The sequence below is a fragment of the Zootoca vivipara genome, chromosome 14 (genome assembly GCF_965207765.1).
Source record: "Zootoca vivipara chromosome 14, rZooViv2.hap1.1, whole genome shotgun sequence".
NCBI classification, from domain to species: domain Eukaryota; kingdom Metazoa; phylum Chordata; class Lepidosauria; order Squamata; family Lacertidae; genus Zootoca; species Zootoca vivipara.
The window spans coordinates 29,119,328-29,143,983 of NC_142597.1; the positions used below are offsets into that span (position 1 = coordinate 29,119,328).

Below are 24,656 nucleotides of genomic sequence, written 5' to 3' on the forward strand. Positions count from 1 at the left end.
AGACAAAATGTCTGCAGCTTGATGTTTTAAAAAGTTGTTCTCAGTGAGATAGCAGAGCTAAACAAATGAGCAATTCATTGATCTGCATTTTCAGAGGAAACCCGGTGGATCTGCTCTTCCACACCGCCAGCTAGGTTTTTGTGATAGGAGCCTCAGGGGTGGACTTTGGACTTTCAAATTTCAGAGGTGCCCCACCACCTCTCCCCTTCCTTTCTGCTCAATTCACTATGTCATAGTTGCAATGCCCCTTTGGCTTGGTGCCCAGCATAGTGGAACCAGTTGTGCTGCCCTAAATCCACCTCTGCGAGTGGGTACAAGAAAAAACCAGGCAGAACAAGTACAGCTTGGGAGATTTTGCTTCAGGCATGGAGAGACTTTGGCCCTCCAGATGTTCCTGGACTCCAAATCCCATCAGCCCCAGCAAGCAGGACCATGGGCCAGGAATGATGGGAGTTGGAGTCCAGAAACATCGGGAAGGACACTGTTTTCTTGCATTTCTTGCTGTTTTTATTTATTTATTACATTTATATACCACCTTTATTTCCCAAGGATCTCAAAGAGAGGCACATGGTTCTCTTCCTCCCCATTTTCATCCTCACAACAACCCTGTGAGGGAGCGAGTGGGTGGCCCAAGGTCACCCAGTGAGCTTCATGGCTGAGTGGGGATTCGAACTCTGCTCTCCCAGGTCCTAGCCCAACACTCTAACCATTGTGCCACACTGGCTCTTGCTGTTGACCCTGGTCCCCTTTCAACCTCTTTTCCTTTTCCCCTCCCAGCTACCCTTCTGACTTCAGCTCTCGGCCAAAAGAACCTACTCTTTGTTTGACGTGCCAGGCAGGCCTCCAAGAAAGAAGAAAGGCAGAACAGAGCAGTCACTTACTTTCCCTGAGGTAGCTGAGGTGAGACAGCAGAACTTCCGTGTTGTAGAGAGATGTGGTCCGGAGGAAATCCTCCTTGTTCATCTTGCAGAGCTCCTTCCCGTCCATGTTCTGGAAGAGGTTGGTGTCGATCTCCATCAAGCCGTACTCCTTGATAGCCCACTCGAGCCACTGGCGCACATGCTCCTGGGTCCATAATGTGGGGTCTGCCAGAAAGAAGCAGGGGGGACACTGATAAAGCAAGAGTCGTCAAGGTTTTTCTCTTAAAACAGGTATGGGGGACTTTTGGCCCTCCAGAAGTCACTAAACTACAATGTCCATCATCTCAGGCTGTTGGCCATGCTTGTGGGGGCAGATAGGAGCTGTGGTTCAGTAACATCGAGAGGACCAAAAAAAGGGCGCCGCACCCCTGCTTTAGAGCAACAGTAAAACCGTTATCCTCCTCCACCCAACAATGTGTATAGCCTTTGAGATTCCAAGGGTTCAGAGTGGATTATATGCCAATGTGTTTATTATTGATTCAACAAAATTTATGTACTGCTTGATTGCTTTAAAACCTGCAATTATGCTTTGCTGTAAAAACAATAACAAACACATCCTGGCTACCGGCTTGAATAAAACCACCACTTTCAGAAGATGCACAGGCTCTGGCTTTAGAGAGTCTCCAGGGGAAGAAAATTCTGAAGCTGAGGAACAGCCACTGAGAACATTTCCTCTGTGCACCTTTGTTCTTATGTAGGTCACAGTGGGTCACAGGAGTGAAGAAAGTTCTGTAGGTAAATTGGGCCAGATTGTTTGGGGCAGGCATGAGCAACCTGTGAAGGCCTCTGGATGCTGCTGGACTCCAGTTTCAATGGCCCCATCCAGCATGGCCTATGAACAGGGATTATGGAGTTGTAGTCCAAAGTCATGGGGGGGGGGAGAATCGCCAGGAATTGCCCCCCTAGCTTTCCTGCCTGTCAATGTACAGATAGCTAAGGACCATTTTCCTGTGTGATTGTGAGACTGAGCTATGAGTTGGGAAAGTCCACAGTGCAAATCCCACCTCTGCCACAAACTCACCACTCCCTCTTAGCTTCAATCTTCCCTGTTTGTGATATTCAGAATAATGACACTGACAGGGTTGTTGTAAGGATTGCAACTTTTAAAAAAAAGCAAGCGGGAGGGCTCTGGGCACTTGAAAGTGCAAACAAGCACCGAAAGATTATTGGTGGTGGTGTTATTCCTATCAATGAGACATCCGTTTCAGAGACTGAAGAGATTGACCCTGAGATTAAGAGTCTCGTGCTCTACCAACTGAGCTAGATGAGAAATTTTTCTATCAGTAAGTCTTCAGTGGGGCTAAGAGGGGTGCCTCTGCCTTCCTCTCTCCCTTGCCACAGACTGGCCGGTGGGCTAACCTTGGCCGGCCAGGGGTCCCAATTTGGCATCCGATGACCTTTTCCCCAAGCCACGCTCACCTGTCACTCAGCAGACATACTTGTGACACCAGCGGATGGGAGGGCAGAGCTCAATCCTGCATTGGCTGTGGGTGCTTGTGTCAGAAGCCAAATCGGCAGGATTTGACCCCCACCACTCAACAACTCACTGCAGGCACCACGCTGACCCCATCACAGCACCTCTGTTTTCTGAAGAGTAGGAGGTCTTACTCCCCACCCCCTTCAGCTACTCCTGCGGGTCTCCAGTCGCAAAGCAGCTACAAACAGGCAGGCCAGCACATTTGGTCCTACCCTCGGCCTGTTGCAAATCTCGTACAGATGGGTTATTAAAATTTTTGGATGGATGTTCCTTACTGCGCTCCAGAAAGTAGTAAATTCTGTGAAAATGACCTCTCCTTGCTCAGACAAGCTGGCTTCCTCGGTCTGAGTCATATTTCCAGACCCTGCTGACAAAAACAAACTCTCCCCCGCCCACTCACCCTTCCCTTGCCACGCTAGCCCTGCAGAGTCAACACAGGAGGAGGGCAGGAAGAATGGTGGATTCCGTCCACAATGACACATTGCTGCCAAGGACCGACATACGGAATGCTAACCGCCAGTGGCGATTCTAGGAACTGATAGGGCAATTCCACGCTTGGCTTGTGCAGGCTGGAGTTTAGGGTACCAACTACATTAGGCTGCCTTTATGCCAACTTTACCGGACTCTGATATAGCAGGATCAGAAAGCTGCCTTAAGTGCAGACACAAGCCCAGGGTTGTCTACTCTGACCAGCAGCAGCTCTCTAGGAAGAGATTTTTCCCACATCTCACTCTGCCACCTGTTTCTTTTAACTGGAAATGGCAGGGAGGGAACCTAGGCGCTTCAGACTGCAGCGGACATGCTCTACCACTGAGCCATGGCTTCTTCCTCCAAAATCATTCACTCTGCAGAATCTGCTGTAGCCATGTTTGGTCGTCATGCCAGACCATGGTTTAGTGGAAGATCACATGATCCTAGATTTCCCCAGGCTCCTAGATTTGCTCCCTCCTCTCTTCCTTCCACACAGCTGAGGAGTTCAGAAGCATGCTCAGTTGAAACAAGCCAGCTCCATAAACCACGGTTGGGGTTATTTAAAGCTAACCATAGTTACCGTGAACTGCAGTTAACTATAAAATAAAGTAAATCTAACTATAAAGTTTCTACTTTAAAAAACACACACCCTCGTGCATCCCCTTAGGGAGCAATATATCAGGGTCTGAAGCTGTTTTTACAGAGTTACCTATCATTGCCTGTCTGCCTCTTTATCTGCATCCTGTGCTATTTTTCTCACGACTCTTATCTAGACACGCAGGGGTACCCTTCGGAAAAAGAGTCATAGCAGAATATATTCTGCATGCCCTTTACTTTCCTTCTGTGCTCTCCCAGATTCCATCCTCAGACGAACTCTTGCAATTGTAATTACAGCACGATGGCATCTTGCATGGGGGTTATGATCCAGGATTGGTGTGTATAAGCAAAAACACATGCACTTGAACCATCTCCTTGGAACAGTCCTTGCATGACCATCCTTGCTTACCAATAAAAGTTTACGACAATGAAGCACACAAAAAGTTAAAATACCAAAACAGGTTAAAATCCACCTTAGCATTTCTAAGCATCCGGACAGTCTTGTCTAAACAAGAATGTTTTTAGCAGGTGCCAAAAAGAGTACAGTGACGGTGCCTGCCTGATGTCAAGAGGCAGGGAGTTCCACAGCACAGATGCTGCCACACTAAACAATCAAGTTCTTACAAATGAGGAACGAGTATTATGTGGCGCGTGTAGTAGTGCCAATTCAGCAAGTGAGCACATGTGGGGTAAGGTGATCTCATAGATTCCAAGTTGTTTAGGGCTTTCTAACCAATAGCAGCAGGGACCCAGGTGGCGCTGTGGTTAAACCACTGAGCCTAGGGCTTGCTGATCAGAAGGTCGGCGGTTCGAATCCCTGTGATGGGGTGAGCTCCCGTTGCTTGGTCCCAGCTCCTGCCAACCTAGCAGTTCGAAAGCATGTCAAAATGCAAGTAAATAAATAGGAACCACTACAGCGGGAAGGTAAACGGCATTTCCATGTGCTGCTCTGGTTTGCCAGAAGCGGCTTTGTCATGCTGGCCACATGACCTGGAAACTGTATGCCGGCTCCCTCAGCCAATAATGCGAGATGAGTGCGCAACCCCAGAGTCGGTCACGACTGGACCTAATGGTCAGGGGTCCCTTTACCTTTTACCTTTAACCAATAGCAGAACCTTGAACTTGACCTGTTAGCAAATTGGCAACTGGTGCAGATCTCTGAGCGCAAGGTATTATATGCTGGCAAGGCCTTACACCTGGCAGCAATCGTGCTGCAGCTTTCTGCACCAACTGCAGCTTCTGAGTGAAGTGTGAGGGAAGCCCTACATAGAGCGTGCTGCAGTAATCCAGTCTTGAAGTAATACAAGTGCATGGACTGCTGTGGCAAGGCCTTAGATCAGGGATGAGGAGCCTGTGGCCCTCCAGGACTATAGCTCCCATCACACCTGCCCATCAGCCATATTGATTGGGACTGATGGGAGCTGGAGTCCAACAGCATCTAGGGGCAGGGCAAGGGCACAGGTTCCCCAAGTTTGGACCAGATTCAGCAAGGCAATTCATGCATCCTCAACTTGCCCATCTTGCCATGGTGTTTGGGTTCATCACTGACCCCAAATGGAGCATTCAGGAGCAACCACAATAACCTCTCTTCATTGAAGACCTACAGTATTCCTGTTCATTTCTCTGATGAAAGAGGTCGTGATAGGACCAAAACCAAATTTGGGCTATGCAGATGGGTGTCAGTGTCCCAGAAACTGTTGAGCCCCTACCTGCTGGCACAATGACTCTCCGCTCATTGGTTGTCATGTTGGGGGGAGGAGGTCCGTTCTTCTCATCCATGTAGGTGCCATAATTTAAGGGGTTGGATTCGGTCACGGCACCGACCAGCTTGTTGCATTTGCTGACGCTGCAATCCACCGGGGACTCCCTGAAATGCAAACACAGGGGGCAGATCAGTACCATAGAATCATAGAGTTGGAAGAGACCACAAGCCTCTGCTTAAAGACCTCCAAAGAAGGAGACTCCACCACACTCCTTGGCAGCAAATTCCACTGCCGAACAGCTCTTACTGTCAGGAAGTTCTTCCTAATGTTTAGGTGGAATCTTCTTTATTGTAGTTTGAATCCATTGCTCCGTGTCCGCTTCTCTGGAGCAGCAGAAAACAACCTTTCTCCCTCCTCTATAAGACATCCTTTTATATATTTGAACATGGCTATCATATCACCAACTATCACCATGGCTATCGTATCATATACCAGGCAATCGTCAGCTCCTGGTGCAACTACACAGAACAGTAGAGTTGGAAGTGATCCAATGGGTCATCTGGACCAACCCCCTGCAATGCCACCTGATCATTGAGCAGAGGAAAGAGGGCTTCTTGTGCCAAGAAAGGAAAGTGGGGCAGCAAAAAAGTGTGTTAGGAAAGCCCTGAGCAACCCTGATGACCCACAGGCCTGTCCACCGTGGGACGTTAAAGCAACTCCCATCTGAAATGATTGAGGACCATGATCAGTGTAGACCAAGTATAAAGGGAAAGGCTGTAGCTCAGTGGTTAGAGCACCTGTTTTGCATGCAGAAGGTGCCAGGCTCTATCTCCAGTGGAGGGATCTCAGGTGGGAGTGGGAACATCCTTCACCTGAAACCCTGGAGAGCTGCTGCCTATCAATGTCTCGACAAGGAGCTAGATTGACCAAGGGTCTTCCTTCCATGTTCCTTTTACATGCCAGCCACACCCATGGAGGGCAAGGGATGTGCTCACAGCCTGCGTTACCCATGGAAAGCAGAGCTTGCCCACATGGCACAGTGGACATTATACATCATATATTATTTCAGGGTGTGTATGTGTGTGTCATCTGAACTTAACACCTCTCACATTCACACCCACCCCCCCACCCCCCCAAAACAGTGTTGAAATAATTTTCCCCATTCACTGCAAAGGGAAGCCTTACAACTCTGTGCTGGATTCCCATCTGGTGAACAAGCCTGAAGGATTTTCCAATTGAGAACATTAAATTTGTTTGTTAAGGCGCGGAGGCAGAATTACTCTAGCATAGTTATCGTGGCTAGGAGATAAACGTTCCGCTGAGATATTCTCGAGGCAGATGGTAATTTTTTCCTCATGTCTTTCTGGGGAGAAAGGCTGCTTGGAAATGGAAATAAGATGTATAACTTACACATGTTAGAATTTAAGGTTGCACTATTTCGCCTACTGTTTTTCCAGGCACCGAACCAAAGTCAGTCTTTGGAGAGGCAAATTGCTGGAGTTTTAATGTCCCCGTGGCAGTCGGGGGGGGGGGGTGAGGAACTGCAGGGTAGACAAGCCAGAGAGAGAGAGAGAGAGAGAGAGAGAGAGAGAGAGAGAGAGAGAGAGAGAGAGAGAGAGAGAGAGAGAGAGAAGGCCAGACCATTTCTCACTGGCAGCAGAAATTCTCAGTGTCAGGTGTTAAAAGCTGCAAGTATTTGGAGTGCAAAATCCTTGGCATGCTGCAGAGTTTCTCTGGAGGGATTACAGCCTCCTCCAAAGTAGTGTTTGGGCTGCCAGCAGATGTATAAGATGGGACAACATCAGAGAGCAGAAACTGATGTCAGGGTTTCAGGTTCAGATGTCTGGTGCTGCAAGGCTGAGGGGTTGAAGTTGTGGTCCTCTGGATATCATTGGCCTTCGATTCCCATCAGTCCCAACCAGTGTTTGTTTTTTCTTTAAAAAAATGTTTAGGGGTACTCTCATTTTCCTACTCATATTGAAATACTGCCCCTCAATGAGGCCACACTTAGATTCACAAAATGTTTAGGTGTATGTGTCCTCCTGCGTCCCCCCAGAAAAAAAGCACTGGTCCCAACCAAACAGACCAAAGGATGATGGGAGTTGAAGTCCAGCAACATCGGGACAGCAACTTCTCCAGCAATCTAGGAGGGGCCCAGAAGCTGAGACTCTTAGGTAGCAACCATGCTGTGACTACCCTGGTGTTTCTCACAGTGGGAAGGTGAGATCTGAATGTGATCAACACTCAACGGGACATGTTGGAAAGCAGCAAAGCGCTTTATATCATCTAATATAAAGCGGATTGTGGTAGGGCTGCTAGGAAATTTAATATAGGGTTTGGGGCTGCAGCCTAGGCCACAGGTCATGCTGAGTAATGGGGGTGTGGTCATGTTAATCCTGGGTCCGTGATTGGTTGAGGGGCCCCCCTTTTAAGCTTCTGCCCTCCATTTTAGAATTCACTTTTGCCTTGGCATCTGAATCCCCTCCCACCCGCCCTTTCTTTTGCAGGTTAGCCTGACATTGCTATGCCTTTGGGGCCGCCTGTATTCAGGGGCCAGTAGGAATTTTTCCAATTGGCTGATTGGCTTTGCCTCTTGGTTTTCGTCTACTGCTTAGCAAATTGTCACAACTTGTTAGGTTGGCGGTTAGGCTTTTGGTTGGTTAATCGGTTGGAAGAGGGGTGTGGCATCCAGATGCCTACCCCCCCACCTTTTGCTCCACATAGAAGTATTCCGTTAAAGGAATCCCAGGGCTTACGCTCTTGTCCTTACCATCCCGCCATTGGCGGGGATGGAGGGCCCAATTATAAGAGTACGGGCCTTGGGGAACATCTTGGAAAAAGAGAGGAGGGAATGCCTGGGCTCAGACACCTCCTCTCCCAGGGATGTTCACTTGACTTCCCTTCAGGAAGTCGGAGCGGGTACTGTCCAAGTGGACAGTGGTGAGTCCTGTCCCAGGGGGACAGCTGAAGTGAGTCCTGTCCCAAGTGGACAGATGAGTTGAGTCCTGTCCTCAGTGGACAGATGGAGATAGTCCTTCTTAGGGAAGGACGAGTGGTTAACCCAAAGCCTAAGCCAACACTCGGATTAAAATTGTGTAATTAAATAAAGTTGTGGCCTAAATTAATTGCCAAAAACCAAACCATAATTCTCGTGTCAGTTGTGAGTTATTTTTAAGGTAATTTCTGGTAAGCCTTGACACACAATTGGTCACAGTGCTATGAGCATTGACCCATTGAGGATAGAGAAAGCCACGTACGGTCTCTCTGATGAATATGAGAATGCAAGTTGTCTCATTTTATTTTGTTTAAAAGCCACCTAAGGTTTCCAAAGGATCTTACATCAGGTCAGTCCACTAGGGCTTCTAGCTCAGCATTGTTTACAGTGGCTAGCAGTTCTTCCAGTCCAGGTAGAGATATAAAGAACTGGATGCAAAGCATGTGCTATGGGCCTTCCCACCATCTAAGTTCACAGGGCTTTGTAGATGGATTCCTGGAGAAGGAAAGGACTGCCAAGATCTACTAGCCATGACAGACACGCTCTGCCTTCGGAAATTCGCACTTTTCTGAATTTTGCAAGCAAGGGGTACAAAAATGCATTTACTGGGGTAAAATGTGCATTAAAATGGACCTGTTCACAAAACAGAGCACCGCATTTGGGGAGATAGCTTTGCAAAAAAGAAAAAAATCTATATCGGGCAAAATTGCATACAAATTAGGGGAATTTCACATGCAGGAATGAGGATGAATTTTCAAGAAGGCTATAAAAAAGAAAATGCAAACCTGTGTGGAAATGTAGAGAACTGAGTGGCAGAAAGGCAGATCCAGAGAGCAAGTGAAAGGGACAGATTTGCCCAGTGCTTTTTTTTCGGGGGGGGGGGATGCAGGAGTACGCATACTCCTAAACATTTTGTGAATCTTTGTACTTTTGTCCATTTACTGTATTTATTTTCCCCGATTTGAACTATAAAATGGTAATTTTCTTGAGTCAAAATGAGGGTACCCCTAAACATTTTTTAGTGAAAAAAAAGTACTGGATTTGCCCATCCCTGGCTGGAAGCACAAGTGAAGAAGAGAGTAAAGGCTGCTTTCTTGGGAGGCAGCTGGAGCCCTGTAAAGAGGGGGGCTGAGGGAGAGGGAGAGGGAGAGGGAGGGAGAGAGAGAGAGAGGGAGAGAGAGAGAGAGAGAGAGAGAATGTGTTTATTACTTAGAATCCAAGAGTCACAATTGCAGGGTACAAGAAACAGATGAAAGGGGTGGAGGTGGAGACAGACCCTGCCTACCACAAATATGGGGTGGCAGCATTATTTGTGGGGATGGGGGGCGCCACGCAGCTGCGCCCGCCCGCCCGCCCGCCCGCCAGCCGCTCCGCCTGAAATGGTCTTACTCTATAATACCAACAAAGGAAGAATGGCAGATGAAATGGATAGAATATGTAGAAATGGCAAGATTGACCAACAGAATAAGAAACCAAGATTGGGGGGGGGACATTTAAAGAAGATTGGAAATGTTTTGCGGAATATTTGGGAAATTATTGTAAGCCTATTAAAAAGTTAACAGCCATAGAGTAAATTCAGCAGTAACAATTATTGAGATAAAAAATGAGAAAATGAAAAGTTAGGGGTCAATTAGAATATGCTGAAGTGAACCATGGAAAGGGTGGGGGTGTCGACATTAAATGTTTATTTGATATTGGGATTATTATCTAATGTTGCAATTGTAAAATGAAAATGAGAAATAAAATTATTTTAAAAATGAAATGGTCTTGGTACCGCCACCCTCTCAAATTCGACGAAATTCAAATTTTTGTAAATCACTTTCCCAGTTGTGTGTGTGTGTGTGTGTGTGTGTGTGTTTACCATCAAGCAGTATATAAATTTGGTGAAGTAAAAAAAATGTAATACGATACAACACTACATAAGAAATAAAATAAGTAATTTAAATATAATTTAAAAGCATACAGCACCTAGCACAGTGCATTACAATGGCAACAACAGGCAGAAAAATTGTTAAGTGATTCACCAAAACCATCCAGAATGGTCTGTGGAGGTAGGGGGAGTTTGAGAACTGCTGGGGCTGAAGATTGCTCTTGGGAATCTTTGATCAATTCCTATTTTTGAATGGTAAAGCTTGACATTCCTACTGTCTGGTTTTTGTTTGTTTGCTGGTTGTGGTTATTGAAAACAACAATAAAAAATTGTTTCAATAAAGAAAATATCCCAAGGACAGGCATATGGAGTCTGCCAGCAGAGCCCAGAATTAACATTGCTGTTTCTAAGGTGTCGGGGTTAAGATTTCCACCCCGATAGTTCCATAATCCTATAGCAACCTTAAAATCAAAGCACCAGGCATTATTCTTACAGAGTTGTCCTGTTTGCAAAAACAATAACAGCTGCTAATCCAGCACAGACTCAGGCACTAGAAAATATTTATCTGGTTCTCGCTGGAAGGATAATAATTCAAATTGCCTTGGCTCATGGAGCCTGACATATTGTCCCCATTTCTTTTGGAGCACAAGATTCCTCTGAACGAGCCACCAATTCTGTTTATCTGCCCCTAGGCGCTGCTTCTGAATTTTCTCATTTCAGGCACAGGAAAGAAGGAGGCACAAGAAAAGGTTTAAAGATTAACACTTGGAGTCAGCACTTGGAGTTCCATTAAGTATCTTATCTATGAATGCGATCGTTCTACTCACTGAAGAAGCCAGTTCCGGTGAAACAAAGTATATAACCTGGGTAATCTTGTCTCATCTTCTTTGTCACCATCCATTGTTGCTTCTCATCTTCATTTGGATACTCCATTGCCACCGTTATTTGTTACCACATTTGGATGCTCCGTTGTTACCTAGATCCTCATTCATCTACTTGAAAACATCTTGGAACCTTTTCATATGCCGTATGGATGACCTATATGAGCTGTATTTAAGACTTGATACTTTTTGGACTGATGTTTGGACTGAATCTTGTCATACGTTTTTCTATGATGTTTGAATGTTACATATTCTTGTGTGTAGGATTTTGTCATTTGGTGTCATATGTCTATAAACTGGTGACTGAGAATATCGGCCGGTTACGCTGCTGTATTGCTGAATTTGCCATTCGTAACCTGGGTTCTTGGTTGTATGTTTGATACAAGAAAAGGTGGCATCGTACGGGAGGCTAAACAGCAAGCGAGCGGCGAGTTTCACCCGTTGCTGATCATGGGATGAAAAGCGCCATTGGGGCAAAACCACACCACAGCTAAGATGCCCGTTTGTAGCCCCTCTGAAGAAAAGCGTAGGAAAGGGTGACCTATGGCCCGACAGTTGCTGGCTCCATTTGCCTGTCTTTGAATTGGGATTGGCAAGGATGACAAAAGGCGGAAGGTGGCGGGCTCTCATTCATTGGAGGTTTTTAAGAAGAGGTTGCATGGCATGGCCATAGGTCTGGGATTCTTTAGCTGTGGTTCCTGAATTGCTGGGTGATCCTTGGGGGGTCCCCCTTCCAACTCTGCGATTCTATGAGGTGCAAAGGCCAGTTTGCCAAAACTACTGGGGGGAAAGAGAGAAATTGAGCTCTACAGAGAAACACACTGCATTCAGAGTGCTGGGTTGTTCTCTGGTGCTGGGTTTCCAAGTTGTGATACAGAGGGGATGCAGCCATGGATGGACCTCATGCCCACCCACCCCCCAAGTTCTCTTTGCCTGTTCTCTTCTTGTTCTTCCCAGAGTGCAAAAAAATGAAGTCCCGGGGTTGCATCCAAAGTAGTGATATAAGCCACTCTGGGCGGCTTCCAACAGAAATATTAAAATACAATAATTTATTAAACATTAAAAGCTTCCCTAAACAGAGCTGCCTTCAGATGTCCTCTAAAAGTCATATCATCAGTACTTGCACAACGGAGCTCCCCTCTCTTCTGCTCCTGTGACCTCTGTTCTAGGGATTCCCCCAAAACTCCAGAGCAATGTGGGAGGGGGAAGAATTTCTGCTGTACAAGTAGAAATTCATGCCCTGATACTGCACTAAGCAGATGCAGAAGGGAGGCAGAGACTGGAAATAGGAGAGAAATGGAGCAAGCTGAAGGGATCCCTACACCAGCTCTGATTCCCCTGATGAATAATAATAATAATAATAATAATAATAATAATAATATTTATACCCCGCCCATCTGGCTGGGTCTCCCCAGCCACTCTGGGCGGCTCCCAACAGAAATATTAAAATACAATAATTTATTAAACATTAAAAGCTTCCCTAAACAGGGCTGCCTTCAGATGTCTTCTAAAAATCTGGTAGCTGTTTTTCTCTTTGACATCTGATGTGAGGGCGTTCCACAGGGCAGGCGCCACCACCAAGAAGGCCCTCTGCCTGGTTCCCTGCAACTTGGCTTCTCGCAATGAGAGAACTGCCAGAAGGCCCTCGGTACTGGACCTCAGTGTCCGGGCAGAATGATGGGGGTGGAGACGCTCCTTCAGGTATACTGGACCGAGGCCATTTAGGGCTTTAAAGGTCAGCACCAACACATTATTATTATTATTATTATTATTATTATTATTATTATTATTATTATTATTATATCTAGAGACAGGTGTCCTGCATATGTATGTAGCACCTCTGGATCACAAACTGACAACCCTAAACCCTTATCCTGGAGTCTGAAAACCAATGGCCAAGGATGATGGGAGTTATAGTCCAGCAACAGCACTGGGGGGGGGGCAAGTTCCACATCCCTATTTTTCACTGAGGTCCAGCTCCGAGGGCCTTCTGGCGGTTCCCTCACTACAAGAAGCCAAGTTACAGGGAACCAGGCAGAGGGCCTTCTCGGTAGTGGCACCCACCCTGTGGAATGCCCTCCCACCAGAGGTCAAAGAGAACAACAATTACCAGACCTTTAGAAGGCATCTCAAGGCAGCCCTGTTTAGGGAAGCTTTTAATGTTTGATGGATTTCTGTATTTTAGAATTTCTGTTTTGTTGGAAGCCGCCCAGAGTGGCTGGGGGAACCCGGCCAGATGGGTGGGGTATAAATAATAAATTATTATTATTATTATTATTATTATTATTATTATTATTATTATTATTTTCAGTGTGTGCTGGAATTTCATGCAACAGGTCTCTCTTTTTTCCTTCCACGTTATGGCAAGTTGCCACAGGCTCTTGTCTAGAACCAAATTCTATTCCAGGAGTGGGGATTGCCATTGGTTACTTGGATGTAGGGGAAGACGCGCGCGCACACACACACACACACACACTGCTGGAGAAGTGAGGAGAATTAGTGACGGTTTCCAGGTCCCAGCAAGATCTCACAAGAGTCCTGTGAAATCTTGCGAAGGCCTCGTGCAACTTTACCAGAGTCTTGTGAAGGCCACATGAGGTCTCTGAGAGGTCTTGCAGAGATTTTGCCGGAACCTGGAAGCCACAGCTACACAGCTCCAGCAAGCAGTGAGGCTGGGGTGGGGGTTCTGTCCAGGGTTTCACTTTCCCATTTCACCTCAGGAGGGGGAAAAAAGACTGTTGGCCCTGCAGAAGGAGAGTGCAACCTGAACTCCAGAGGTGCCTTTCTGAGCTTCCCCATACAGAATCCCAAGTTGGCACCAAGGTTCACACATACCAAGGTGGGCATTTTGTCAGGGCTTTTTTGCAGTTCCGGCAGGCACCATTGCCATTACAAGGGAAGTGTTAACGGTGAGTTCTGGCACCTCTTTTCCTAGAAAAATAGCCTTTTGTCCTTCCTCACCTGGATCCATTCATATGCTCGTATTCCCTCTTGACGTTGACTCGGACTGGCTGGTTGATCCACTCCTGCTGAGGAGGTAAAGGGTTGATTTTGTGGGGCTGGCCGTAATCGGGGTTCCCTGAGGCTGTCATGTCTGCTTTGGGAAGGTGAGCAGCAGCACCGTAGGTGGAATCAAAGAGGGACTGGTCTTCACTCACCACGGAGAGGGCCTCCTGGATGCCAAAGAGAAGAAACAAAAAATTAAAAATGGTTGTCAAAACTAGACTAGAAACTCAAGTTATGCTCCCTGTTTGAGCTGGCAAGCAGCTGTCCAGACAGGCTTTACCTGAAACTAGTGTTTGCCTCAGAGTTGCAGATTGAATCAGATATTTTGCACCTCCACCCAACTGTTAAGTGAAACTTACGGGCTGTTGCTCTTAACTGGAACTTACTGGAACCAGGAGCAAAAGAGTCACCGACAGTCTACTGCCTCCCCTTTTTTGGAGAGGGTTCTGGAGTTGAAATAGCTAAGAACTCAGAGTGAGGGTGAAATCCAGTTACGCTCAGGTTTTAATGCAAACTTCCCTAGTTAACACCTTCCAAAACAATATGTGAAGTAAAAGACAGCTGTCCTACAAAATCTGCAATTCTCTGAATCTGGTGCACTAACCAAATCATATGTATTAAAATATGCTGGGGGAACCCAGCCAGATGGGTAGGGTGTAAATTAGAAAATTAAATTGTTGCTTCTGCTGCTATCATCATCACCAGTATCATTTATATTAGCAAAAATAGCAAAACAAACAAAAACATTTTATCAGTGGTAGCAGCTTGCAAAAATATGTGAAATTAGAAGAAATCTACACCAAAATGCTGACGCGGATGTGTGTGTCTCCACCCCGCCAACTGAAAGATTGGAAGTCAAAACTGCAAATTTGCAATTTGAGATTAGAAGAATGAGAAACTGAAAGAACCCAAAACCAACAGTTTAGCCCATCCTGACTGAGGGCTGAGACATATGAAAAACCACTTGGTGGAGGCAGATTGATCAATGCGGCCCCATGACGGTAGCAGCCCTTTTGTTTGGCATGACTTCATATGCAGAAAGTTGCTCATGGCAGAAGATTCACCTCATACTGGAAAATGCTAGTGCATAGAGTGTGCTGTGCTGTGATGTGATGGAAGCCCCAACTCTGGTGACTCTTAGCCTCTGCATGTTGAGCATTTTGAAAATCCTGAACAAACTTTGTAAACATCCAAATACTCAAAGGAGACGCAGCAACAAATATTAAAGATGCTCATCAAATTTGCAGATGGCACCAAACTGGGAGGGGGTAGCTAATGCCGCAGAAGACAGAATCAGAATTCATAATGACCTTTACAGACTGGAGAAGTGGGGAGCCCAAGCTAAGAAAATGAATTTCAGTAGGGACAGGTGTAAGGTTCTGCACTTAGGCAGGAAGAACCAGGTGCACAAATATAAGATGGGGAACACCTGGCATACTAGCAGTACATATGAAAAGGATCTAGGGGTCTTGGTGGACCACAAGCTTAACATGAGTCAATAGTGTGATGCAGCAGCAAAACAAGCTAATGCTATTCTAGGCTGCATCAAGAGAAGTATAGTGTCCAGATCAAGGGAAGTCACAGTCCCGTACTATCCTGCTTGGTCAGACCACACCTGGAATATTGTGTCCAATTTGGGGCATCAAAATTTAAGAAGGGACCCTTTACAATTCTATGGTTCACGCTGGGCTCCTTCAGTAATCTACAGCAGCAGATAAAGACACTACTATCGCCCAGTCAGGCTAGAAGCAACCTAGGCAAGTTCCTTCCCCATAACACAATGGCCTGTCCTGATATTGTAAAGCCAGACAGACTGAACTTGAGAGAGGGGCCTTGTCCTTGCATCTTGCCTTTTATTGTCCTTGGTGGAGAGCCAGCTCTCTAACTTTCCCCCATTTTGGAGATCTGCATTCCTGGCACATTGCTGTGGGCTCTGTCTGTGGCCAAGCTGAACCTAGCCCAGGTTCCTGGGACTGTCAGCACCCCCCCCAAACCCCCTGCCTCCCCTCCAGGACAGCTGCATGGTGCTACAGAAGACGGCCGCTTTTATGGCTGCGGGGATAGGGAGACGATTGTGGGGCGTCACTAGGAAAAACACCTTAAGAGCTCACAGAGGTATGGAAAGAATTCATACAGAAAATATGTAGAAGGTGCTGGATGAGGCAAAAATATCACCAGCTGGTCAACCAGAGCTACAGATAATTCTCACCCTTTTGTGGCAGCTCACTGCTACACACCTGTGCGTGTACATTTTTTGTAGATTACGAAACAACAACAAAAATAGTCTAATCTCCAAGAGTAAGCAATCCTTTCTAGGAAAGGATTCCAAGGGTCCACAGAGTTTTCCAACGCAACGCCAAATTTTAAAAGTCCCAAATCTAGACATCTTGTTATCCTAGCTCCATGGCTGTGTGTACAATTCACCTCACAAAAGATTAAGATCCTGCTCTAAAGCATTCTTCATCCAGGAAGGTTGAATCCTGAGACCTAAATTTGTTATAAAAACTGGCACAATTTAGTCTATTTTTGCTAGCGGCGGGGTGGGGCAAAGAGTTGATTGGGGTGCTAACGCCCCCATTCGCTGACCAGTGTACCCACACATCCCAGCACCACCAACGTCTGCTTCTAAGATTTTGTTGCAGGCGTAAACACTTGATGACTGTCATAAGAGAAAGAAATATACCGTTCAATTTAAATAAACAAAACTGAAACTCACGGTAACAGATTGAGGTTGAATCCTGACAAGACTGAAGTACTGTTTGTGGGGGGGACAGGAGGCGAGCAGGTGTGGAGGACTCCCTGGTCCTTAATGGGGTAACTGTGCCCCTGAAGGACCAGGTGCACAGCCTGGGAGTCATTTTGGACTCACAGCTGTCCATGGAGACGCAGGTCAATTCTGTGTCCAGGGCAGCTGTCTATCAGCTCCACCTGGTACGCAGGCTGGGACCCTACCTGCCTGCAGACTGTCTCGCCAGAGTGGTGCATGCTCCAGTTATCTCCCGCTTGGACTACTGCAACGCGCTCTACGTGGGGCTACCTTTGAAGGTGACCCGGAAACTACAACTAACCCAGAATGCGGCAGCTAGACTGGTGACTGGGAGCAGCCACCGAGACCACATAACACCGGTCTTGAAAGATCTACATTGGCTCCCAGTTCGTTTCTGAGCACAATTCAAAGTGTTGGTGCTGACATTTAAAGCCCTAAATGGCCTCGGTCCAGTATACCTGAAGGAGCGTCTCCACCCCCATCGTTCTGCCCGGACACTGAGGTCCAGTGCCGAGGGCCTTCTGGCGGTTCCCTCGTTGCGAGAAGCCAAGTTGCAGGGAAGTAGGCAGAGGGCCTTCTTGGTAGTGGCGCCTGCCCTGTGAAATGCCCTCCCACCAGATGTCAAAGAGAATAACAACTAGCAGACTTTTGGAAGACATCTGAAGGCAGCCCTGTTTAGGGAGGCTTTTAATGTTTAATAGATTACTGTATTTTATTTTTCTCTTGGAAGCTGCTCAGAGTGGCTGGGGAAACCCCACCAGATGGGTGGGGTATAAATAATAAATTCTTGTTGTTGTTGTTGTTGTTGTTGTTGTTGTTGTTGTTGTTGTTGACTGAATTCTGCTCTCTGGACCATATTATGCATGCTTCCTGCCTACATACAGCTATTCCAAAGGGAAACCAACCACATGGAAGGTGTGGGGAGATATTCATTCCATTCACATTTTATTACCAATCTACCTAAGGTGCACTTCCTGAACTCAGTTGCTGCTAACCTTCAAAATTTGCACTTCTCCGAATTGTCAGCGCAAGTTTATTCATTGCGCTTGTTTTGTTCTCCAACCAAAAAACTGTGTCCCCAAAATGCATTATTTTAGGTGAAAGCCTGGACATACCAAAAATACAGTATATCGTTGAGAGAAATATACACAAAGACGTGACAATCTGGGGAAGTGTTTGCAAAATGCACACATCGAGGAAAAAAACTCACAAAAATGCTTGCCAGTTTTTGCCTACTAACTGATGTGGAAATGGGGTGGACTAAGTTGAAGACTGAAAATATAAGAAGCCTGAGAAAAGACAAAGTTGGTGGGTTTCTCCATCCCTGGCGATAAATGGCCGATGATGCTCTCAGTTTTGGAAGGTTAGAGAATATATTCCAGTGGAATAAGTGCAGCACACACAGGAGGCAGCAGATGAGCTAAAGGGAAGTGAGAAAGCCCTGGGAATAATTCAGATTGGGGCTCTTAACTCACTTCTCTTTCATCTCAGACTAAGCAATCAAGGAAAGTGCGGCAGAGTTTTTATCTCCAGCCTGCAGACCTGGGTGGGGCGAAGACTTCCGCACGACTGACTTGGGAACCACTTAAGTCCATCAGATACAGGGGTGACTGGTTCACATCGGCAGGGATTGTTGTTTCACAATAACAGGCCTGACTTTGGAACTTCTGAATGCCTCTCAGGGCAAAAGGAGCCCTCTGCGGAAGATTCCGCCCAAGCAATTTTGAGCTGTGTTTTGAAAAGACTCCTTGAATCAAGTGTTGGCCAGATTGCAGTTTGGGAGCCAACGTCCAGCTGACGTCATACCAAAGCACATCTGCTGAAACAGGAAGTGAAGAACAAACCGGCAAAAAAAAAAAAGATAACCCTTAAAAATAGACAGTCAAAATGTTTTGGAGGAGCCTTAGCCAACCTGCTGCCCTCCAGATGTTCTGGACATCGACTCCAGCCAAGGAGTTTCATATTACCGTTTTCAAGCACAGTGGAGTTGTGGTGGTGCTCTTCACAACTCTTTCCACCTCCACCCCACAAAAGCCGTTCACATCAGCACAGCTTCATTAGTATCAGATTCGTTTCCACTTGGATACCTTCCCTCTATGCAAAGATGTTCCCACCTTGGACAGAGACTGGATTAGGAGGAGTTTAAGAGCTGCAGTCAGGGTGAAGCTGGTTTGAGAACCAACACATCCAACAGCAGTATCCTATAACAATGAACGAAGATTAAAAACAAAGCACCAGACAGTGAGAATGCAGCCTAACACAGCCTGCACCAACCTGGTGCATCATTTTGGCAAGGGCTGTATTCGAATCCTGACAAACCCAAGTCAAGAAATGTATGGAGCAGATGAGATGCCAGATTGAAGTAATTGGAGGGTCACAGACTTCGTATAGACACCAAACTTCTGTTTAACCTCATGAACACAAGCCCCAGAAGTGTGCAAAACCAAAAGGGGGATAAGCCACAAATCATTGCATCATATGTGTACTATGAGAAGGGACTTGTTCCTCCCCTATAACATTTGTATTACAGGCTCAGAAAATGCCGTGCCTCTGCATACAATCACTTTTCCATTCATAACTTAAAAGGGCACTTCATCCTGCAGAAGCTGACCCCATTTAGGGGGAAGATGGTAGGTGTCTTACAGTATATAAAGCCCCTTGCAGCTTGGGACATTTTCTTTCCTTGTCCCACATGTGCCTACTCGACTACTTAAATAAGCAGAACTAACATTGTTACAGGACGGGGGTGGCGCTGTGGTCTAAACCACAGAGCTAGGGCTTGCTGATCAGAAGGTTGGCGGTTCGAAACCCCGTGACGGGGTGAGCTCCTATTGCCCAGTCCCAGCTCCTGTCAACCTAGCAGTTCAAAAGCATGTCAAAGTGCAAGGTAAACGGGAAGGTAAACGGTGTTTCCGTGTGCTGCTCTGGTTTGCCAGAAGCGGCTTAGTCATGCTGGCCACATGACCCGGAAAAACGCTGGCTCCTTCGGCCAGTAAAGCGAGATGAGCGCCGCAACCCCAGAACCATCCGTGACTGGACTTAACGGTCAGGGGTCTCTTTACCCTTTACCTTAACATTGTTACAGGTGCCATACTGCACTTGTTCCATAGCTGTAAGATATTGAGCACCTACACTTTGGAACTCACTGCCTCTTGATTCAGGTAGGCACCTTCACTCTTAAAACATTGGAGGGGGAACAATCCCTTACCTCTCAACAGCCCCTTACTCTTCAACCACACCTAGATCCAGGTCTAAATATGCAGGATCATAGGCTAAGGTTACCAGATGTCCCCGTTTCCCGGGGACAGTCCCTGGATTTACAAATCAGTCCCCATACAAAATCCATTGAAGTTGAAAAGTGCCCTCGGATTCATTGAAAAAAAAATCTGGTAGCCTTATCATAGGCACCAACTACAGGGCGCCCTGGGGGCCCAGGCACCCACAAAAAATTGTGGGTGCTCAGCACCCACAGCACGGGCTCCGATGCAGCTTCTGGTTTCTACTGAAAGTCACATTGGAGGCCCTTCCTGGAAGTCACGGGGGAAGATGCGTATGGCCTCGGAGATCACATCGGAGGCCCTGCCAGTCCTCAGAAGCGCCGCTGTGGTGCGTTGATGTAACATGATGTCATGATGTCACAACATCACGACATCACACTATGTCATGGGTGCCATTGGGCACCCACAACCTGGGGCCCAACTTGGCGCCCCTGTGCAGAATCTATGCAAATCTGTATCATCTTTTGACTTTTTTTTGGGGGGGGGTGCATTTCTTGAGCCATATCCAGCTTCTAATCAGAGGAGACCACTTACATTAATGGCCCTACATTAGCTGTGCCTGTTAATGCCAATGGGTCTACTCTGAATAGGGCGAACAGGGTTGGGTACAGCCTCCTCTTTTTTTGACAATGCATAAGTGTCCACCTCACCTTCCCAGCAGTGAAACAGGCAAAACATTTCTTGTTGCTTCGTCTTTATGCCAGGAAAACATCCCCCCCCCCCCCCCCGCATTGCGGTCATGTTGAAGGCAGAAAAATATGGCCTGGTTGTTGCTGTTGCTGCTGCTGCTTTTTAGAACTCCTTTAAACCTCCTGGTCTTGTTGGGACTGCAAAAGCAACCTTGACATTGACAACCGTCTGCCAGGGCCACTCATCTGGATTCATCAGCTTGGTAGGTCCTGATATGTGCAGAGATGGTCCAGAGTATACAGGCAGATTCTACCACACTTTTTTATTTTAAAAAAAGCAAAAAACCCAACAGCAACCAGCTGAGCAACATTCAGCTCCTCCTTCTGACACCCGTTTCAGTTCTGTAAGGCTGCCATTTTCCACCCACTGTCCATCCCATCCCTGTAAATCTCTCCCAGCCCAGATCATAGAACCACAGAGTTGTAGAATAGGTCACCTAGTCCAACTCCCTGCAATGCAGGAATGATGCTCAGGAGATGGGAGGGAAGGAGGGAGGCCTGAAGAGTGAACGCAAAATGGTTCAAAATAAATCAATAAACAATTAAAAAACAATCACACATACATCCCTTCTTAATCACGGAATTGTAGAGTTGGAAGGTACCCCTGAGGGTCATCTAGTCCAACCCCCTGCAAAGCAGGAATCACAGCTCAAAGCATCCTTGACCAATGGCCATCCAACCTCTGCTGAAAAGCCTCCTGTGCAGGAGAGTCTTCCGCGCTCTGTTCTTGGTTTGGAGCAGCAGAGCAGAGGCAACAAAAACCGCTGCAGCTGATTTGGCAGCCAGGCTAAACTTGTCATGCTAATCCCAACAAGAACCACCTGGGCCTGGTGCTGGATTGATCCAAGCTGGCAAATCAGTTCAAGACTCCGAGCCTTGCCTCTTCCACCAAATACGCCCCACTTTCCCCTTAATGCTCACTTACATCTGGTATGTACATAACAATTTACAGCGCCGCTCAATTGCCCACAGACCAGACGGGGGGGGGGGGAGAAGCATGTTCTCTCTCTCTCCCTCTCACCAAGCGTGCATGCACTGATTCGCTTTCTCTCCCCACTCCGTCCCTCCTTCTCTCCTGTTGTTTCTTTCATTTTGGGGGGAAATAATTAGGCATCCCTATTTGTCAGCATTGACCCAAGGCTATAAATACACAGTCACATATTGCAGACACAGTTGTAAATATTGTTTTAGCAGGTTTTATGGTCTTTTCAGCTGGAGATGCTCGGGGCCAGGGAGAAGATGGTTTCAAGAACTGGCTACTTTGCAAACCAAACCACTTCCTCAACAAACAAATAAGTGAAGCACGTTGCATTGCAGAAAGCAGCAGCTTTCTCTACTTTCTGTCTCCCTTGCAGCCAGAATTTAAAGGGCGCTCCTCTTGCAAGAAAAGGAGGGAAGTCATGAACCCTATAGGTCTTTGGAAGAAGGGGCTCCTACAGGTGACTTGTTCACTGAGACTTCATCCTGCTGGTTTGCTTGCACAAAACATACAGAGAGGTTAGACTATGTTTGGTCACCACTGAGCATTCTTTCTGGTTTAAGCAAAAGTTATATGGCAAGGAGACTTTATTCTGATTTGCTCACATGATGGCCATGCACCTCCCCTTTCGTCATTCATTCACCTTGGGGTCAGGGGCGTCTTACCCATAGAGGCTAGTGGCGTGGGGCGCCGGGACACCAAGTTCTAGAGGGCGCCAGGGAAGAGGCAGAGGCTGGACGCGGCACCTCCTGGCATCAGCTCGCCGCCCTCGCTCACCTCCGCCATGCCGTGCCGAAGCAGCGCCATGCCTGGAGCCTCCGTCTGCTGTGGCCACCGTGGCATGAAGCGGCCAGCTGAGCCGGGAGGCCTCCGCCTCTTCCCTGCTGGAGGAGCCGCCCTCCAGCCACTGACTGCCTCCTCCAGCCCCACCTACAGCGCCATCCTCCCTTTAAAAAAACTGGAAAAGGGGGGGTGCCAGAGGGAGCTTTGCGCCATGGCATCGGATATGCTTAAGATGGCCCTGCTTGGGGTGCATTTCTGCATCACTTTCCTAACCACAAAAAACCCAGTTTCTTTGTTTTTGGTTTTGTTTTTAAATAAGTAAATTAGTTGTGCTGGTGTGAAAGTTTTACTTTAATTTCACAAACCTAAATTTCTGAATCCCTCCCACAAAATGCTAGCAACCTGAAGGGGAACATAGAATCATAGAGTTGGAAGGGAGCCCAAGGATCATCTAATCCAGGGGTGGCCAACTCCCAAGAGTCTCTAGAGACTGTGATCTACTCACAGAGTTAAAAACTGGGGGTGATCTACCCCCCTTTTAGAGGTTCAGGTCAAAGATGTAGAGCAGGGGTCCCCAAACTACGCCCCCCGGGCCGGATGTGGCCCAATCGGCCTTCCAATCCGGCCCGCGACGACCCCCGCCGCCTGCTGCCGCTGCCCGCTCTCACGGCGCGCGGCACAGCGACGATCTAAAAAATCGGCAAGAAATCGCCGAAAATCCTTTGTGCGCATGCGTATGGGCCTCTCCCGACCCGGAAGAGGTCATTTCTGGTGCACTTCCGGGTCGGGGAGGCCCATACGCATGCGCACAAGCAATTTTCGGCGATTTTTCCCCCGCCCGTGTGTGTGTGCGCATGCGCACGGGCGCGCACTCCCCCGCCCTCCGGCCCGCTGCACGCGCACTCCCCTGCCCTCCGGCCCGCCGCACGGTAAGTCTGGGGACCCCTGATGTAGAGCTTTTTTTAGGGGAGCCAAAGTTGTTGAGCTTCTTTGGGAGGAGCCAGTGATCTACCACAGGTGTCCAGTGATCTACTGGTAGATCACGATCTACCTGTTGAACATGCCTGAGGTTGCCCCAGCCACTCTGGGTTGCGTCCCAAATATATAAAAACATAATAAAACATTAAACATTAAAAATAACCTTCCCTATACAGGGCTGCCTTCAGATGGCTCTGGGGTTGGATAACTCCATACCCTCCAACATTTATCAAATGAAAATAGGGACATCCTACCATACCCTCCAACAGTTATCCGATGAAAATAGGGGCGTCCTAAGGAAAAACAGGACATTCCGGGATCAAATCAGAAACTGGGACAGCTTCTGTAAATCCGGGACTGTCCCTGGAAAATAGGGACACTTGGAGGGTCTGCACCTGGCCGTTATGCACATTTGACATGCCCCATAGAGGGAATTGTGCACATTTCCCAGTCAGTGTACATAGTCTCCAAAAAAGGAATGAGGATCATGCATATCTCACTAACATTTTATACATTATCCAGTCAACAGACACAATCCCCAGCAGGCTTTGGATATAATGCATGCATCTGAAAAAAGGTTTTTGAAAATTCTCTGGGTAATATGCACATTCTCCAGTTAATATGCATATACTCTCCAAGAAGCATGTCCTTCCTTTCTGTGTCTAGTTCAAAGGTGGGCAAACGGTTGCCCACCAGTGTCCAATTTTATGTGACTCGTTGTGCCCCCCTCTTGCTAATCAGCCAAAGTTATGTGACATGGAAACTTTATTCTGATTTGCTCAAATGATGGCTGTGCATTTCCCCTTTCATCATTCATCCATTCCACTGCAGGTGGGCTGCAGTCTCCTTTCTCCTGCCAATCAGTTGTTCCTTTCCAATCAGCTGAGCAACGGGGGGGACGGGACTGCAGATTCGGTGGGTGTTTAACCCTCCCCTCGGCAATACCAAAGTTGTCCCCTGCAGGCACCGCAGGCGAAGTGATCTTAATCAGTCACGTGGCTGGCCCAAGACATTTTGCTGCCTGAGGCCAAGGACAAGGTGCTATGTTCCCCTTCTCCACCCCTAATCTGTTTACAGAAACCCACTGGATCAACAGTTTAATCTTGCTTCGACACTAGTGGCTAGGTAAAGTCTAGTGTGTGAGGAGCATGCACAGCTCTCCCCTCCCACAGAAGGGATGCGGTCCTCAGGAAGAACAGCTGGAGGGCTGCTGCTCCCGTTGTCACTGCCCAACACCTGCTGCCTGAGGCAACTGCCTCCCA

The 24,656-nt window shown here is 47.3% G+C and overlaps 1 protein-coding gene across 1 annotated transcript in view; it reads right to left on the bottom strand.

Annotated features, from left to right (window-relative positions):
• Window positions 1-24,656, bottom strand: part of FLI1 (Fli-1 proto-oncogene, ETS transcription factor) — an 89,910-nt gene that overhangs the window by 32,069 nt on the left and 33,185 nt on the right. Inside the window, exons 2-4 of the mRNA XM_035138987.3 lie at window positions 13,876-14,087; window positions 5,175-5,332; window positions 882-1,085 (exon numbers count right to left, since the gene is read on the bottom strand). Of these exons, the coding sequence (XP_034994878.1) occupies window positions 882-1,085; window positions 5,175-5,332; window positions 13,876-14,087 (574 nt within the window). The remainder of the gene's footprint in view (window positions 1-881; window positions 1,086-5,174; window positions 5,333-13,875; window positions 14,088-24,656) is intronic.